Here is a 20,025-nt window from a genome sequence, read left to right as displayed (position 1 = left end):
ACAATGGAATAAAGAAATATTTAAAAAACTCAAAAACTGTCACTTCGAAAAGAAATAACTCAGAATAACGTGTCGAGAACTTTTTTTCGCAGTTCATTTACTGATATTTGATACTCCACAGGATATCAGGAAATTTTAAAATTTAGGCTTTTAACATGGCATTTCAAAATTTTGAGTTATGAGTCTAAATTTTCACCCGAAAATATTAACTTAATTTAACGATATTTGCCAAACTGGGGTGTTTTATCAAGAAATTTTAAAATTTAGACTTATAAAAACGAAATTTTTAAGTTATGAGTCGAGTAGACATTTAAGCCCAAAATGAGAAAACAGAAACAGAAATTTTAACGTTTAGATTTATAACACCAAATTTTAAAATTTTGAGTTATGGGTCTAAAGTTTTACCCTAAAATTTACCGATATTTGCAAAACTGGTATGTGTTATCAAGAAATTTTAAAATTTATATTTATAATACGAAATTTTAAAATTTTTAGTTATGAGCCGACATTTAAGCTTAAAATGACAACTTAATTTATTGATATTTACCAAAAAAGAATTTTCAAATTTTGAGTTATGAGTTTAAAATTTGCCAAGATCAAAAATTTTTAAAATCTTGAGTTGAGTTGAGATGTTTTTCATAGTTCTAGTTTAATCGGTAAAAAAGCTACATAATCTTTTTTTTAATTGTGTTTAGGCGACTTCCGACCCTCGGCGTGCCGCCCCCACAGATAAAAACTTGGCAAAACAATTTCCCTAAAATAGGAAAAGCAGAAAAAAACCGGTATTGAAAATATAAAGTTGTGATTTAAGCGCGCGTTCGTTAAGAAGACGGGGGCCGGGGGAGCGTGCGTCCGGGGGGCGACGGCGGGCGTCGGCGGCGGGAAGGGGTTGCGAGTTTTGTTTAGCGAAATAAGAAAAAGGAAAGAGTGTACGACGAAGGGCGAAAAAGAAGGGCGTCTCGTAAAAAGAAAGAGCCGCGGCGGCGGGGGGAGCACCGCCACGCGGACGATTTCTTAGTGCATTTATGCAAAGCGGTGCGACGGAGACGACGTCACCCTCGCTCCGTCCTCGTTTCGAGTAATTAGTGGTTGACGAGTCGAGAGAGAGGGTAGCGGGACCGTGTGTGATTCTAAATACACGCCGCCCCTTAATTTATATCTAAGGGTAAAACAGTAAGAGTAAAGACGGCGGCGGCGGCGGCGGAGGCGGCGGTGGGGGGCGATCTTAGGAGAGGGGAAGGCGCTTGCGTCTTGGCCGTTCACGAGGCTTTGTCTAATCGGATTCATTAACGGGCGAAACTGGAATTATGCGTCCATTGCTAGTCGGCATATTTTTGAACACAGTCGGACTTACGACCCCTCAAAGAAAACGTCCCTCGTCGTCGTCGTCGCGACGCCGTCGTGGTTCCAGGCAAAGGTGCGCGTCCACCACACACACACACACACACACACGCCGCCACCCCCCTCCCCTTTCGCGTGTGTGTGTTGTGCACGTATATGTGTGTATCTGTGTGTCTCGTGTGCGTCTAAATAAACTCGTGCGGAATATGCGCCCTCCGGGGCTTATTCTTCGTTCCGCTCTCTCTTTTGGTGTTTTAGTGGGTGACGTGGTGCTGCAGCAACGCACACACACGCACGATGCGACCCTTTGCAACAATAACAAACCGGCGTCGCGACGCCATTGGTCGAGCGACACGTGCCTCCCGTCGCGGGATATTTTTCCGCTCAACGTCGCGCGCGCCAAGGGTCGCAACGTGTCGTGTTTTTCCCGTTTTTTCGATCGCCCTGTACGTATTTATTTTTGAAGACCCGACGGCCGACGTCCCGCCGGCCCGCGGGGGACGCTGGGGTAAGTGTCGGTGTGGGGGGCGGTTTTTTTCGGGCGCCAAATTTGGGGCTCCGGTGACGGTTTGAAAGTGCAAAGTGATCGACAATAAAAAGTGCACCGATGAGCGCAAAGAAAGTTGATTTATCTACTGGAACTGGATGTGTAATCGGTTAGAGTTATTAATAAGAACGAAACCATAAATATTCGTATTTTCAAGTTCGACACTTTTAAAAAAGTGGGCTACGAAGCTTACATTATGTAGCATTATGCACCCTTTTATTCATTAAACTAAAAACTTGAAATTCTATTTTAAATTTTAACAATTAAAGATATTGTGAAAAAAACCTATTATGTCTTTCCCGGTTTGACAAATTCAGTTTTTATTTTCTGGTAAAATTTCGACCCGCAACTCAAAACCTTGTGAGTTACAAGTCGAAATTTAACTCGACATTTTAAAATAAAAATTTCAACTCATAACTCAAAATTTTAAAATGTCATGTCAAAAATGTTTAAATTCATATATTCATATTTTCAACTTCCATACCTTAAAAAAAGTAGGCCACGACGCTTACATTATGTAATTATGTACCCTTCCATTTTAAATTTTAAAAATTAAAGATAATATGAAAAAAAAACCTATTATGTCTTTCCTGGTTTGACAAATTCAGTTATTATTTTGTGGTAAGATTTCCACTCATAACTCAAAATTTTGTATGAATTACAAGTCGAAATTTAACTCGACATTTTAAAATAAAAAATTCGACTCGTAACTCAAAATTTTAAAATGTCGCATTTTTTTACGACTTATAACTTAAAATTTTACGGAAAATACCAGTAGCGTGTATCCAGAGTTTGGTTAGTTTCGATTTTTTCGCAAAATGATTTTAATAAATGTTGCATGGATAGTTTTTCAATTTTTAATAAGAACGTTTCAAAAAAGTCGGTCACTAAGCGTGCATTATGTAATTATATACCCTTTTTTCACTAAACTAGAACTAGGGAAAACATTGATCAAAGATGTAGTATGCAGTATTGAAATTAACTCAATCATTAGTTTCTTAAGCGTCAAGGCAATATAAAAAAATCTTTATTATTTCTCTGCCGTTTCGTGATAATTCTAAAATTCGGACACGCATGGGTTTGAAATTTTGTGCTAAAATTTCGACTCATAACTCAAAATTTTAAATTGTCACGTTTTTTTAGGACTTCTTAGGAAATGTAAGTTTCAATTTGTTTGGGAGATGATCGATTCTAACTGATTCTGACTGATAAGTTTTTCACTAACATTTCTCATATAGCCTTTTTTTATTAAACTAAAACTAGAAAAAATGATGATAAAAAATGTAGTATACATTATCGAAATTAACTCAATAATTAGTTGCTTAAGACTGAAAGTAATATAAAACAAAAAAACAATTATTTCTGTCAACTTTCGTGATAACACACGCCACGTGAGCAAATATGGGATAAATTGAGTTATTATTAGTTTAGGATAAAATTTTGACACACCGGAGGAGCATTTTGTTATAACATTTCGACTCATAACTTCATTTTTTTTTATGTGGATAAATAACAACTCGATATTTTAAAATAAAAATTTCCACTCATAACTCAAAATTTTAAAATATCGTATGTTTTTGCGACTTACAACTCAAAATTTCACGACCGCAGTGAAATACTTTGTTACCATTTCCTGAGAGAAGTTTTCCGAAACAACCTTGTCAATGTCACTAAAGGTCTAAGATAATCTAAACGTGACGTTTCGAACCGACGTGTCCGAAATTTTTGCGTTTTACAGTTACTGTAGAACAGTGCAAATTACGCCAGTTACTAGTGATATCTAACGCAAGGCTCAACGTCACTTTCCATATAAGCATAAACGTTATATTGTGACATTAGAACCAAAAATATTGCACGAATGAATGAAACATATGCCCAAGTTTCGTTAATAAGAGGGTAGTTGACTTAACCATTTTTATTGAATGTTACTTACAACTCTTTAATCGCAAGTGTAATACGAAATATACATACGAGGACAGCGCCAAAAATTCCCGGCCTGAATATGAAAGAAGCAAAGTAGAGTAACAATTTTTTATTATTTTTCAATATAATCCCCCTTAACTTCAATACACTTATTACATCTATTTATTAACAACTCAAAAAATATTCTTTGGGTTTGTCAGCAAAATGAGCTAAAGCAGTCAATCTCTTTTGACTCAGCTTCGTCGTTAAACCGCGGTCCAGGTAAGTCCTTTTTCAAATATACTTTAATACGTCGCTGGAGGCCAAATCTGAACTATAGGGAGGATGACCTATCTGTTGGAACCCACACTCTAAAATGGCAGCTTGTGCAACACCAGCAGTATCGACAAAGACGCACGCCTCTGGTCAGTTTTCCTCGACGTTTTACACGTATGCAGTCTCGCAATTTATGTAATAATGTTGCATAATATTTACCATTGTGGGTGATATTAGTTTCTTTAAAATCTATCAAAAGAATTCCTTCACATTCCCAAAAGATCGTGGCCATCACCTTTTTTGTTGAATTTTCTTGGAGGTGCTTCACCCTTACGACGCCACTCCATGATTCTTTCGATAGAGGGTCATAATAAACAACCATAGTTTCATCTCCCCTCACAATAGTTTCTATCACAGGCTTCGGTTCCAACCCACAGAGTTCCAAAAAAGACGGTGCACACTCGACAAGGCGTTGTTTTTGAATAGCCGAAAGCTTTCTTGCACTAACCTTATGCATACGTAAATGATCATGCAGTATTCGACGAACACTTGTGTGTGTATTAATTTCTGAGATTTCCTTGACTTTTAGACGTCGATAACTCAATACCACCTCTTCCACAATCGCAACAATATCTTCCGTTATGACCTCCACTGGTCGACCAGTTCTTGAATCATCTTCAAGGGACTCCTGTCCCATTCGAAAACGTTTTGCCCATTCTTTCACTACAGAATACGAAGGAGAACTTTGGCCGTACACACCATATAAATTTTCTTTAATAATTTTAGGTGCTAACCCTTTTTTTGTCAAAAACATTATGACTGCTCTATACCCAATTTGCGTTATTTGCGACATTTTTTCAGACACGTCTTGTTTAAAGTACTGTCAATAAAAAACTATTAAGATATATATTTAAAAGAAGACACAGTTTTATCGTGATACTGGAGCTGCATCTATGTCAGGCCGGGAAATTTTGGCGCTAACCTCGTATATACATTTTTTGGCAACTAAAAATTATTATAAAGTGCTGTTAGTAGTTATCTATTTAAGATCAGTTGTACCCAAGTCATCAGTTCCTCACGAGTGCTTTTGTTATTAAATTATAAATTATGCAGTAATCTTATTCGTACATGTTACATCTCAAACGAAACTTACTCATTTCAATGCAATGGACACCTCAGTAAACATGCTATCCAGAGCATACTAGTTTTTCTGCGGATAAATTGAAAAAAAAATAGTCACAAGTTTTATAAAATTGTATTAAAATATTCAAAATCTGTCTGTCTGTATCTAAATAAAATAAAACAAAAATCAACTCGCTACATTTCGGTAAAGCAATACTTTATTGGTACGCATTCACTTTAATGTGTATAAAATGCCGCCAGAACCGATTTAAAGAGTGTAACCTTGAGTTACATCCAGCGCATTGCTAGGTTTAGGGGTGTTTTTAAGACAACGCAATCTAACAATTGTTTTTCCAAGAAAGTTAATTTAGTGATCACCCAAGGATCTCTCATAGTTTTTGATTTCTTTTCTACAAGATTTTACGCAATCGTTTACGCATTTACATATTTCAGAACTTTGACGTAACCACACGACAGTTGGTAAATTAAAGGACGTTGTTTTTAAAACGGGGTAACTTTTGCGTTATCGTACACGAAAATATCCGGGTCACCGGTGGAAACCAATCTACCACAATCAAAGTTAATGAAAAAAAAAACGGCACCTTCCCCCGCCGCCCCGCCATGCAAAACAAATGTGGAAATCGCATGACACGTAGAAAATTCCCCGCCGTCACTGCTACGTAGTGATTTGTGTGAGCGTGTGTGAGTATATCGCACGTGCACACGTATGGACCTCGCGTATCGAAAACAAACGAACCTCCTTTATATTTGGAAAGGAACACGCGAAACGAACGTAGATAAAGGGGCGCGATCGTTGATTAGGGGGTCGCTCGCTTCTCGTGGGGCGGATGTCGATAATTTTTTTTTATAAATATAGAGCCGAAACAACAAAATTGTCAATTATAGAGTGATAAAACTACCAAAAATACTGCCATCCTAAGTCGAGATGTTTCATACACATCGTAAATTAACTAAAATTTAAAAAAATAATTAAGAAATGGCCAATTTTAAACAGTTTTCTAGTTGAAGATACGAAGATACTTCGTCAGATAAAGTTTTGTACGCAAAATAATCACTCTCCCGACTTTAGAATCGAAACTAACCAAAACCCTATCTCCATATAGGAAAAAATGATTTTCATTTCTTTGTGTTTCTGCTTTTCCTTCTAGCAAAATATTTCTCTTATATATATATCGCTCAACCACACGGTAATATTGAAAAACAAAACAATACAAACCCGCTTATTATGTAGCCAGCGATCTATTGTTTATTTTCAAAAGTAATAGTTAGGGGGTCCTCGGGACACCACTGGAATTCTCAGTTATCATCTAGTTGCTCATAAATGAACGTCTGATCACAGTTTACAGCCACTGCAAATTTCAACGAAATTGCCAAACGGAGCTTTTGAAATGTTAATAAAAAATATCCGTAAAGCTTCAGTAAAAATAACGCCTGCTAAGCTAAAATTTGTAATTTGCAACGCTGTTTCAGCAAAACTAAAAAATATTTTTTAATTGACAAATATGACGTCTAAATCGTAACTTTTCCCCTCTTCGATGGCCGACTTCAAACGCACAAATGGCACTGAAAAGAAAGCATGTTAGGTTTTAGAGAAAAAAAATCGAAGCCGTGAAGAATTCGGCGCGAACGCCACTGACATTATTTAGTTCGTCATAAAAGTTTTATTTTTGACTTCGCAAAAAATATTTTGCACTTATAGAGCGTCTGAAAAATATTATTCATTTTTAGACAACAAAGTGTTCAATTATAAATTGATCAAACTACCAAAAATACTGCCATCCTAAGTCGAGATGTTTCATACACATCGTAAATTAACTAAAATTTATAAAAATAATAAGAAAATTGCGAATTTTAAACAGTTTTCTGCGGATTCTACAAAAATATCATTTTCGTCAAGGGAGATTCCACGATTTAAGATTCGATATGGGAACTTTGTCAGATAAAGTTTTTACGCAAAATAATCACTTTTCTGACTTTGGAATCGAAACTAACCAAAACTATCTCCTTGTGGGAAAAAATGATTTTCATTTCTTTGTGTTTCTGCTTTTTCTTCTGGCAAAATATTTCTCTTATGAATATCACTCAACCACACGGTACCATTGAAAAACAAAAAAATACAAACCCATTTATTATGTAAAAAAAATTCGTAAATAGCCAGCGATCGATAGTTTATTGTCAAAAGTAATCGTTAAGGAGGTCCTCGGGACGACACTGGAATTGTCAGTTATCATCTAGTCTGATCACAGTTTACAACCACTGTAAATTTCAACGAAATTTCCAAACAGAGCTTAATATATATAACTAACCAAAACTTAACGCCTGCTTAGCTAACATTTGTAGTTTGCAACGCGCTTACAGCAAAACTAAAAAATATTTTTTTTAGTTTAAAAATATAACGTCTAAGTCTTAACTTTTGCCCTCTTCAATGGCCGACTTTAAAAGCACATATGACAAATGGCCCTGAAAAGAAAGCGGCGCGCCACTGCCACTATTTAGTTCGTCATTCTTTACTATTTCAATGGCGTTCGTGGGCTACGTAAAAGTTTTATTTTTTACTTCGGAAAAAATATTTTGCACTTATCGAGCGTCTGAAGAGTGAATAATGAAATGCCGTAAATGCCTTAACGACGTTGAAACTTAAACACGAAAACTGAGAACGATAACTGAGAAAACCCCACTGTTTCTAGAAATTTCTAACAAATTCTTCATTCATTCACAAAAAAATCCCAATAATTAGTTTTATAGTACCAATGGTATAATATAGAGAATAATACATTTTATAAACATCTTGGAAGTTGAAAGCCTGTATAAAACTGAAAACTGATCCATAAAAGCAGCTCAGTTTCTTCACAGTTTCAGTTTCTTCACAAAGATCTTCCCCTAGTTTACTCATACTTCATCATCACGTCATAATTAATGACTTGCAAGTAAGGAAATTTGAAATTGAGCATTTTTTTTATTATTTTCTTTCCGCATACGTTACACTCGACATATGAAACGGCCATATTTGCTTTAAAATAAACCTGCTTTAAAAGTCCTAGTTTCACAAAACTATAAAGGTTCAAACACACCCATGGGATTGCACATTAAAATAGCTTAGTTTCTTCACGAAGCGTAAAACTCAAGTGTTTCATCATCCCGTTGACGGCTATTGAAAACTACATCCCAGAAATGGTAAGGATGATTTCACACCTGGTTTCACAAAACTGTAAAAAATTAAACACATGAAAATTGTACATGAAAATAGTTTCTTATTGAATATCCATTCTGAAGCTTTCACTAATTCCATCAAACATCGTTATCGAGTCATAATTAATTAATTAACTAAAATTACAAGTAAGGAAATTTGAACTTGAGAAGCATTTTGTTTATTATTTTTTGTCTCTAATTTTAACACATGAAATTGCCATTTTTGCTTATATTGAAAATTACTCTGAAATTTTAAATACAGTACTGTGTCTGTAGTCTACAGGTATCACCAAAAATCATAAAAAATGTTTTTTTAAGGACTTACGAATTATCTCTTAGCTGGCTTCTGTTTTTATATTTATTTAATGAATTTTCTGTTCAAAAGTCAGCCTTGATTTTTTGTTCTTGGACAAAAATGGCAAATAAACACAAGACGAGATGTTACAATAACTTTAAATTGTGCGTTGTAACACTCTTTACAATATTTGTATACGATGTGTGTTCAAAAAGTAAGGTAAATTTTAAGTTATTCATCAAACTTAATGTTGTCCCCTTCAAGGTAATCCAGCCCCAGTGAAAACGTTTTTTCTAATCCTCGAAGCACTTCTGGTATAATTTTGAGTTCTTCCATCGATTTTTTCTTTACCTCCTCAATCGTTCCAAATCTCCTTCCTTTCATGGTTTTCTTGAGTTTTGGGAACAGAAAAAAGTCGCAGGGACGTCTCCGGATTCTGGTTTTGTTTTTGGCCAAAAAGTTAGACACAAGCAACGATGAGTGAGCAGGGGCAAAGTGATGCAAAATCCATGAATGGTTTTCCCACAATTCCGGACGTTTTTGTTCGTACTGCTTCTCGAAAACGGCGCATAACTTATTCAAAGAAAACAGTAAGCAGAACCTTGACATTTGATCGAATTTGACGTGCTTTTTTCAGTCCTGGCGATTCTGGGTTCTTCCATTGGGCCTGACCATGACCTTTGACGTGTTTTAATAGCTCTTAAGTGGTGCAGCAGTCCTTTTGTTCAAAATTAAGCAGTTTCCGAACAAATTTAGCTGCTACACGTTTCACACCCAAAACTTCGGAAAAAATTGAATGGCGCGAGCCAGTCGAGATAGTGACGCCTTCAACCACTTCTCTAATAGAGATTCGACGATATTTCAACACCATTTGTCTCAGCTTTCCAATGCTTTTACCACTTATAAACATATGTCGTTATCAATATTTCAAGTATTTTGCAGCAGTGTATTCCATTTTTCCACAAAATTTTATGCAAAAAAAGCGAAAAAAAGTAAAAGTGGAGACTCGCTGCAACATTATTACAAAAGTCACCGTATATTTAAAATTTTGAAACCACTGAGAATGAACTTTTCTCTATCGTTGTCTCACCCTGTATAAACTCATGCCTTTGACGTCGTCGAAATATTTCTTCGCTCCCAAAATATGTATTAAAAACTCGAATATTTTGGGTTATAGGTAAAATTTCCCCGATTGTTAATTTTATGACCTCTTTTACAAGGGTGGCCGCTCGCCGACCGTATTTTTATTGCCGATATAAACGTCCCGGTCCGGGGAAGGAATTTTGAAAAAAAAAAAAGCCGCGAAACTGACAGTCGACGTCGAAACGATCGCGTCACTTAACGCATTAATAGGCCCTTAATTCCGTCCCCGTTCTATCCCACCTTCCCTGTCAAAATCTAAAGCGGGGGTTAATTTATTTACGTGCCATACACACCTCCGATTTAATGCGGACGCGTTAATACTCCCGCCCGGCGGCCTGGGGTAAGGGGGGACCGCTTTAATTATAAACAAACGTTTTTGCGAACTAAAGTTTTTGTCCCTCGAGGCGCGTTTTTTTTTATATCATTCGTGCGTACATGCATGCATTCTCGCCTTCGACAAATTCGTGTTCAAAGTGACGTAGAGGAAGTATAGAGACGGTATAAGTGCGCGGACGCCACTGCCAGAACGTAAGTACCCACCGAGACGTGAGTTTTGAAGGGCAATAAGTCGGCATAAACAAGCAAAATCGTGATACTCAAGTCGCAAGTTAACGGTTATAGGTATAGTCTGTTCCTTGCGGTGTAGAGTAGCAAAAATAAGAAATTGTGGCAAATATCATATATTTTATATTTGACTTATCGCTAAGCTGATAATCCTAATAATTTATTTGACACAGTTATTGTTATTATCGTCTGTTTTCCTTTTGATTTGGCGGATGTGCTGTTTTTTCGCAATTATCGGCAGCAGGAGGATGAGGACTCCTTATTGCAAGCAGATGTTAAGTATTACTGATTTTCGCATATCTGCCACTAAACCTGCAGAGGGACACTGTTTTGTTAACCGAGTTTTTTTGGATTCTTTTCTGTATACTATGGTGTTGGGAATGACAGTATCTACTATCATATTTGGCCTATTGCTGTCGATAATGACATTCCTGTTCCCGCATAGTTTAAAGATCTAATTTACCAGGATATTCTCAGTATCTGTAATATGCGTATCTTGACAGCTTACCGATTTTTTCTTATCTGCCACTAAGCCTGTAGAGGGACCCGGTTTTGTTAACCGAGGTATGGTCTGTTCATAGATATAAGAAAGTGACCAATTGCTTTTGAATGGGATTATCCATGGGTGGTCATTATCATACAATGCAACAAGATTATTACCTAAAGTTTCGGAATTTACATTCAGGTAAAATTGTGGTCCGTAATAGAAAATAATTTTATACCTACCTTTGTTTAATATTCTTTGCTTTGGTATACTACTTGGCTTAAGTTTATTATTAATCATTCTAATTTCGTGTGTAATACAGCGTGTGTTGAATCTCAGGAGATGCTCCCGCCCAAATGTAGAAAACACTATTCTATTCAGACTAAGGAAGTTATAAACAATGTTTATTTGACTCTCACTGAACGTGGTGCCAGCAAGCAAGCATCTTTAGAAGAAACGGCCGCATTGACGAAAATTCCAACATCAACTGTATGGAAAATTGTGAAGAATCCCATTTCATGTATAATAACGATATTTATTTTCACTAAGATTATACCAAAAAGCAATTAATTGAGGTTCTACAAAGCTTGAACCTACCTGTTAACTAACCTGTTAATTATGCAAAAAATCTAGGGCATACAGTTTTAAGGATTCCACCTTACCACTGTATATTTAATCCCATTGACTGAAATCTGCGATTCGTCGTAACAATGTTTTTCCCCGTGTTAACTCCAATGTCCTCAAACTTATAGAAACCGAAGTTTTTAACGTCCCTCCACAAAGTTGCAAATAATATAGAACAAATAATAATTAGAACAGGCGATGATAGCGATAGTGATACTGATACATTATGTGAATAATTTTAAGTAATTTAAGTAGGTAATAAAAATTATTTGTAATTTTCTTTTAGATTTAAACATAAGTAAATAAAATATTGTTTAGTATCTTTCCTAACAAAACCCCAAATAATTAAATTCTAAGCAAAGTACGGATCTGTTCGGCCATATTTCATTCTTACAGCTTGCCCGAGTCTTTCGTTAATTCGTATCAGTTAGTCACTTTCTTATATCTATGAACAGACTTTACCACAGCAGTAGCACTTATTGTCCCGCCCCAGCACAGTTTAAAGCTGTAATTTACCAAGATATTCTCAGTATCTGTAATATGCGTATCCCGATAGCTTACCGATTTTTGCATATCTGCCACTAAGCGTACAGATGTTTTGTTAAGCGAGGTACCACAGCATTAGCCGACATCAGCAGCATCAAGCGCCAGATCAGCATACTTGGCCAGTTTTCTTTGCATTCTATTATATTATTGGAGTTGGGAATGCTGGTCTTTACCACGACATTTCGTCCATTGTTGTTATTGTCCTTTTGACAGTCCAGTCCCAGCACACTTTAAAGCTGTAATTTTCCCGAATATTCTCAGTATTTGTAAAGTGCGTCTCCCGAAAACCTACAGAATTGAATCGATCGCAAATGTACAATTGGTTCTTCGGGGCTATGGAGATCTAGATTTTGATAAATTGTCGTCCATTCGCCCATGGTGGATGCTCTCTGTTTATTGCATTTGTCATCCAGTTTCGAGAAATAGAGGTCCATTCACTAGCCAGAAATTCTTATTAATATTATTATTAACTATCAGAATCATAAAAGGGGTAATTTTCGCGGGTCGCCAGTACGTTAGACTATATCCAGAGTTCATTCCAAACAGATATTGCAAAGAAATTTGAGGAAACCGGTAACGTGTTAAGTATTAAAAAAATGTATAGGAATAAACCTGATTTAAAAATTAAAACAAGTTATATGGGGTTCTTTGGAATACATCCGGTTTCCTCTTTTTCCGCAGCCGCATTTCAATCCTCACTTTTCATAAATGTGATATATATGATTACACTAAATTTAAATGTCATAAAACGCATAAAATTAATGACGAACGATGCCAAAGCAAGATGCAGTTTTATTTGGATATGTTTTTTGAAATATTTGACCTATTTGTGCCAAAATATCGAAAGATTCCATTTAAATTATTATATAATAGGCTATTATCTCAGAAAATTGTTGGTGTCTTGTTTAAGAAAATTGACTGCGAATCCTACTTTTCGCTTTTTTATTTTCCTCGATATCTTCAAAAACATAAAAATTATTGCCAATCAAAATGCAATCAAGATAGATTGAATGTTCTTCTACAATTTCTGATAAACTGAACTCTCTAATAAATTTATACTTTGGTGTCGACAATTTTACCTTAAAAAATTCCCCATTATTGACCCAACCTGCCAAGCTGTTGGCTACCCATAATTTTTAACGCAGCTTGTATATACCATCTGAAAATACCCATCATACCAACTGCCAAATCGTAAGGCAACTATAGGTTGGTCTGGCTAATAACACCAGAGCTGTAGTGGAGTTGAAGTAGTTTTTTGTCAAGTGAGGTAGGGGTCAGTTGGATGTAGTTGGTACCCGGGTTGGGTACGCGGATTGTTATGGACTCTGCAATTCCTGAACAGAACCCGTTTCTTGATAAGATAAGATGATAAGAGAAATTCATCTGGGCGACAAAGACAATGCATTGCCATTATCTCTTGATATAAATGCATCCATACGATTGCCGTTATCCAGACAATTATGTATTGTCGTTCTTGGAGGTTTTTATGAAATTGCTTATAAACAGTTTATAAATAAATTAATTTCTAAACCCAATAATTTAAAATCGAATCATTCGACGTTTATTATAGTTTATTGCCTCCTTAGAAACAATGTGGAGACCTTAGATCAGCTGAGATTTGACGTTCTATATATTAATTGCGCCTTTAAAATGGTTTTGCGTTGTTTGATGTGGAGAAAACCCAAAATAAGTTTAGTTCTCATACGTAAGCTAGACCTGATGGTGACAACGCACACCAAAAGCTGAAAGCTTTGATATTGATTTGAAATTTAAACTTTGCTTGAGAATGATGCTGCATGCCCGCAAATCATTGGCAGGTTAGCGCCGATTTCGATGGTCCTGCGGAACTGACAAGGTGATTCCCGTATTCCTCCCCTAAAGGAGTGACAATTACAAGATGGTTAGTTTTGGTTAATGGGTTAATATATTGCACTTATGTCATGATTAATAGTTTAACTAGTAAATAAAAAAAGTCTTATATTAATATCTAAGGTTTATAAATCCTTAACTATGACATGATGGGCAGATGTTCTCACAAATTTCAATGGTTCAATAAAAAAACTCCAAAAAAACTCCCATGAGTGCGGTACGAGTGAAAAAGAGCATAAATAAAATCGAGGAAGAAATTACTTGCCTATTAGCTACAATTACTATGATTGTATAAGTCCTATAAAATTATCCTTCAATGATGTCTTGTTATTGTTGCCAGTTCTTGCATCGTGTATGCAATATGCTGTTCTATTTATACCATGCTACTTTTGTTGCCTGATCTTGGCAATATTATTTCATTATGATGATGGTTATTAATAAAATTAATCATTTTCGAGCAAAGCCCGGCGTCAACAGCTTCGAACCCGGCTTTTTCCCGAAACTTATGTCCCACACGTTGAGTAAACACTATTTATCTAAACTCCAATATAAAAGCAAATATTAATATTGCGAAGTACAAGAACTACCGACGATAAAACGCTGCGCGATTTCAACTCCTTGCTTTTCGCTTGTCAAATATTTACTCTGCCGATTAATTGCTTCTTACAGATCATCGCGAACTCTTCCGATAACTTTCGATGCCTCCCTCCATGCGACCTGGGCGATCCCGCTTCTGAAGTGTGACAGCGTGCCACGTAGAATTCTATTATCGCGTTCTGCTAACCAATGTAAAAGTTTACTTCGTAGCTAAGCTGTAGTGGGGTTCACGGGGGAAGGTAGAATGTTATGTGGCACGCGTTCCCACTTCTGAACCTTACACGCGTGTGTCGTTCGTATATTTTAATTGTGACGGTTTCATTAGGCCGAAACGCGGGCCTCGTTGTCGTAACGACCGCCACAAATCATGCAAATCAATTAAACGATCAAACTCCGTACGGAATTAGAAGAAATAAAACAACGTATGTAGTCACGAAGAACCACCCGGCACACGAGCGTAGCTTTAACAACCCTACGAAAGGAAAACAAAGAAATAAAAAGTGTCGAATAGGACAGATGAAATAGTTAAAAGAGAATACGTAGAAGTTGTTCAAAAATAGTTCTGAAGTAATATTGTTGTTTTGTATAAACTAAGACAGAAATCGCGTTTTATTTTTGAAAATGTATTTAATATAATCTGTAATAGAATCAACCATAGACGTACGAACAACAATTCAATGGAAATAATTTAGTGTTTAGGGTTATTTGGACGTACTCCCATGAGAGCGTTACATTTGCAGTACATGTTTAGATTCCGTTAGTTTGGGTTCGTTTGAAACTCGCAATAAACAAGCAATTGGGTCTAAGTTATTAAAAAAAGGTTAGCCTTACTCTCTAGGGTAAACAGAATAATAAAATAAAATTATAAAAATAATATAATAATTAATTCCATAGCAGTACTTTCTAATTCCATAGATAACACAAACAACAAATTACTAATTTTATGGAGTTTAAACGATAGTACCTTTTTTGGGTCACAAAAACACTTTTACCCAAAAAGTAAAAAAAATTCACAATAAAAAAATTACTAAACCAAACAACAGTTTTTTTGATCGAAATTTCCTTTAGGTACATTAAGCTGCTTCAAAAATAATTTTAATAAAAAAACGAGTTTTTTTGGGGGTCGAAGGATGCGAACGTTTTTTGAAAAATATAACGGTGGAGCCGTCGGGTCAGACGCGCGCCACTGGGATCGGGCGTCGTGCAAATTTGTTTCTCGCGTGCGTATGTGACATATTCCGGCCGAACACGTACGAAAACATTTAGAAGGCTGGGAAAGGATCAGTGCAACGTAGTCGTTACACTGGGGGCCTGGTTGGGGCGGGGGATGGGATACCGTGCCAGTCCCACGAAGGGTTCGCCTTAAATTCGGGGGATAAGGATTCCTTTATAATAATAATAATAATAAATACAATCAATGACAACTGAACCATGCAAATACCTAGGAATACTACAGCCAAACAGAATTGGACACAAGAAAATAAAAAACATGCTTACGAAAGAGTTCCAGTGCAGCATATTAAAAAGTAAGCTAAACTCAAGAAATATAGTCAAAGCAATAAATAGCTACGCCCTCCCAATCATTACAATTTTACTTAGGGGTAGTTAAATGGTCGTACACAGAGCTTGACAATATTTATAGATCAATACGCACGAGTCTCACGAAGCACCGAATGCACTACCCAAAAGCAGATGTAGAACGCATTACAATCCAACTATAAATTACCTGAAGTACATATTCGAGGAAAATATTACCAGTGACCGATGCCGAAAGTGCAATGAGAACCAAGAAATTATAGAACACATACTATCCGCGTGCCCCTATAAAATATTTGGAGAGATACAACAAGGCTGCTGCAATTATATACCTGGAAATGCTCAATTCCCTAGAAATTCTACTAGGATAAAGCTATTATTTCAGACAAAACAACATCGCATAACAGACCAGATATAATAGTAATAAATAAACAAACTCAGCAATGATAATAGACCCAACAACAATAACGTTCATATTAAACAGTTCATACTGAACAGTTCAAGCCGAGTTCAGACGAGAAGCAGAACGACCCGACTTGAAAATGGCAAGTGAGATCTTGCCGAAACGTTGTCAGCAAAGGACTACCTCCACTTGGAGCCAGCCAGACCAGACGCGGAGTAAAACCCGGAAGAATTTACAACATATATATATATATATATATATATATATATATATATATATATATATATTTATATATATATAATTTCTGCAAATTTAGTTTATGGATTATTCCTTAAATGGAGAATTAATAAATTTATTCCACACTTTGCGTATTTATTTTGTTTCGTTTTACTCCGTGTTAGTAATAAAAATTCGCGCAACGTCGTCTAAAATCCGTCCGTTTCTTTCCAGAAACTCAAAATTCAAAAAGAAAAACGATGGTAGCAGCGTGACGCGCCACCACCAGCAGCATGACGCAGTCGCACTACTCCCTGAGATGGAACAACCATCAGTCCCACATCTTGGCCGCGTTCGATGCTCTCCTCCAATCGGAAACCCTAGTGGACGTGACGCTGGTGTGCGCGGAGACCTCTGTCCGAGCCCATAAGGTAGTTTTGAGCGCCTGTTCGCCGTTCTTCCAGCGTGTCTTCTCGGAGAACCCCTGCAAGCACCCCGTCATCGTGCTGAAAGACTTCAGCGGTTGGGAGGTCCAAGCGATAGTCGATTTCATGTACAAGGGCGAGATCAGCGTAGTACAAGAGCAGCTGCAGAGCCTGATCAAGGCTGCGGAGAGTCTCCAGGTTAGAGGGTTGGCGAACCAGGACCCGTTCGGGGTCGACAAGGAGTCGACGAGTATCATCAACCAAACGCCGACCCCGTCGAACTCTCCGAACGACTTCGAAAGGGGTTACATATCGAACGGGAAGTTTCCGACCCCGGGGGTGACAATTCGTACTCCTGGCGAACGAATCTCGCCTTTCTCGCCTATCCAGAACAACTACGAACCGCCGGTGAAGCTACCTCACATGCCCAGACTGACGTTCCAAGAGACGCTGATGCCGAGACAAGACTGTCAGTCTCCTATGCCGAGGAGGAAACAGGCGAGACCACGTAGGAGATCGGGAGAGTTGTGCGGCGCCCAAGACCTCACCACCAATCAGACGAAGCAACCGCTTTCTCCGCCAGGAGAAGAAACGGCGGAGAACCTCTGCATCAAGAAGAAGGAAGAGAAGGTGAAGGAGGAGAGGAAGTCGTGCACGCCTGAACCTCCGGAGATGGACTTGAGCACGCATAGCAGCGGTAAAGATTTTCGGGGCTCCCCTATCGCCGCCACCCAACCCGGTCTCAGTTTGAAGCAGGAGATTGACAGTCAGTCGTTGCCGTTCCCGCCTATGCCTGCGGTATCGGCACTCGCCATGACACCTCCGCATAGTAAGTGTAAGTATTCAAATTTTTCAGCAAGATTTATAAACAACCGACCAGGAGGAATCTAGAAGATTTGTAAATAGTCATTGTTATCGGGTTTGCAGGAAAGTAATCTTGTCTAATTCGACGGCATTGGCCAGACTTCGAAAGCTTCTCTGAACTTGCAGCTGTTTCAACCTTAATGCATTTCAATTATTCATTAAAACCATTTTTTATTAAATTTTACTCTAATAGATATCAAAATAAAGCTGTTTTTATTAATGTTGACTATTTTCAATTTTACATTAAGATTTTTTTTTATTTTATCCGAGTTAATACAAACTAATACAAAAACAAAACACGAAATGTGATAATCTGGTCCAACAGTATGCAGATTTTACTTACTTACACCCTGGCTCGGTAAAAGCGATATCAAACAATAGTTTTCATTTAATTACTGTAAAATAATTTTTTTGTGTAGGAGCGAGCATTATGATATTCTTCAAACAACTTACCATACGCAACTTCTTGTTTCAAGTAAAAAAGGTATTGACGGATGGAATTGATAAGTTAAGAATATTAATTTCGAAATATAACTAACAATAAGTAAAAATTATTTTTTAAAATAAACTAAACATTTTTAAATTTGTCTTTTTTTCGATTATACCCCGCATATTAGGGAGACACGCCTACTTTTGCGTCACCTCTTATTACTATCTTTGAGCTTAATCGAGCCTCTGTTGCGTCTGTAAAGGAGTTGCGTATATCGTTATCGTATATTTTGTTATCGAGTCCGGCCCTGAGCCGGAAAAGCTAAGCGGCCCTTTGAAAAATCGGCATGTGAGTCATGCCCCCGGACGGTAATTATCGCAGAGCGCGCATGTCAAATTTGCATAAACCATTAATGGCGCGGTGTTAACAAGAACCTAAAAAAAAACTCCGGTTGAGAGGTTAGTTTAAAAATCGCTCGGCACGCTTCCGCTTTAAGCCGACTCATCCCGCCTTTAATTTGTCGGCAACTTGGTCTTACCATGTTCAGGTGTTTCGACGAAAAAAAGAAGCGTCCCGTCCCGTACAGGGAGTCCCAATTTTTAAAGATCATCGAAAAAATTCACCAGTCCTGTAGAGTCTCACGAACTAGGCATTAATGAATCACCAATCACCAATTTTGTTTAAAAATTCCCATCATAGCGTATGACGAACATTTAATTGCAAAAAGCATTTATTTTTTTATTTATTTTGTCTATTTCTGAAAGTAATACGGAAAAAATAAGGAAAAGGAAAAGTCGGTAATCCCAAATGAGCATTTTTTTCTTCTTCATTTGTCCTGGCATTTGTGCGTCTTATTTCTATGTTTATTTAATTAAAAAATTTTAGAATAAAGTTAAAGGTACATTTATACAGAATCCGGGACGCTCCTAACTTGCCTCCTAAAAATTATAGAATTCATTGTACTGGAAACGATGGGTTCCAGGTCGATACTAAAACATTTCTCTTTTCAAAAATACCACCTCAAAATTTATGCCAAGAAAAACTTGTGTGATTTATTCATGTTAACTCTGAGCCACCTTGTAGAGTTTGTTCGCGTCAGCTTCCAGTCGCAACGTATTGGCCGAAGTGAAGTAATTATTATTGAATAATGATAGGTCGGCATTTTTCGTACCCAACGTACAACTTTAATTAACAATATTCCATACAATATTCACTACGAAATTATTATCGGACGGACGTACCTATGCCTCTAATTACAGCGGTCTATTATTTATGTCGTTTTGTTATTAAATAATTGAGGCGAACATCCATTTTGAAACACGGTTACCACTTATATAGTACGACGTTAATTCGTGGTTGCCCTCCGGGCGGTTTCAGTTTTCGGCCTCGACTCTCCATTGGGACTGTTTCCACCCGGATTGGACGGATGTAGGAACCCCCTGTTCGACATGACGGACCCCAGGGCTGCGGTCGACACCCCCATGTTTATCAAAAAGAAAAGTAAGAGCGCCATTAAACAATACTAATCAAGAATGGATGGTATGGACGCTTACTGTTTCATTTACAACTTTCCATTAGTTCAAAGCCGTAAAGTTCCATTAAAAAATATTCCGCGTTTAGGGAATAGTATC

The 20,025-nt window shown here is 37.1% G+C and overlaps 1 protein-coding gene across 4 annotated transcripts in view; it reads left to right on the top strand.

Moving 5' to 3' along the window:
• LOC132699847 (protein jim lovell) overlaps nt 1-20,025 on the top strand; it is a 113,059-nt gene that overhangs the window by 90,070 nt on the left and 2,964 nt on the right. The window contains exons 1-3 of one of the 4 annotated variants that reach the window (XM_060666776.1): nt 1,320-1,417; nt 16,910-17,935; nt 19,772-19,894. In XM_060666776.1, the coding sequence (XP_060522759.1) occupies nt 16,969-17,935; nt 19,772-19,894 (1,090 nt within the window). In that variant the 5' untranslated portion in view covers nt 1,320-1,417; nt 16,910-16,968. Of the gene's footprint in view, nt 1-1,319; nt 1,418-1,588; nt 1,850-10,299; nt 10,365-16,909; nt 17,936-19,771; nt 19,895-20,025 lie in introns of those variants that run through there. The other 3 variants (XM_060666775.1, XM_060666777.1, XM_060666778.1) reach the window with 3 other exon arrangements.

The sequence above is a fragment of the Cylas formicarius genome, unplaced genomic scaffold, assembly GCF_029955315.1.
Source record: "Cylas formicarius isolate icCylForm1 unplaced genomic scaffold, icCylForm1.1 PGA_scaffold_3__17_contigs__length_32017465, whole genome shotgun sequence".
Lineage (NCBI taxonomy): Eukaryota > Metazoa > Arthropoda > Insecta > Coleoptera > Brentidae > Cylas > Cylas formicarius.
Note: the sequence above shows the minus strand (reverse complement) of the source record. Positions and strands in the feature narration are given on the sequence as shown.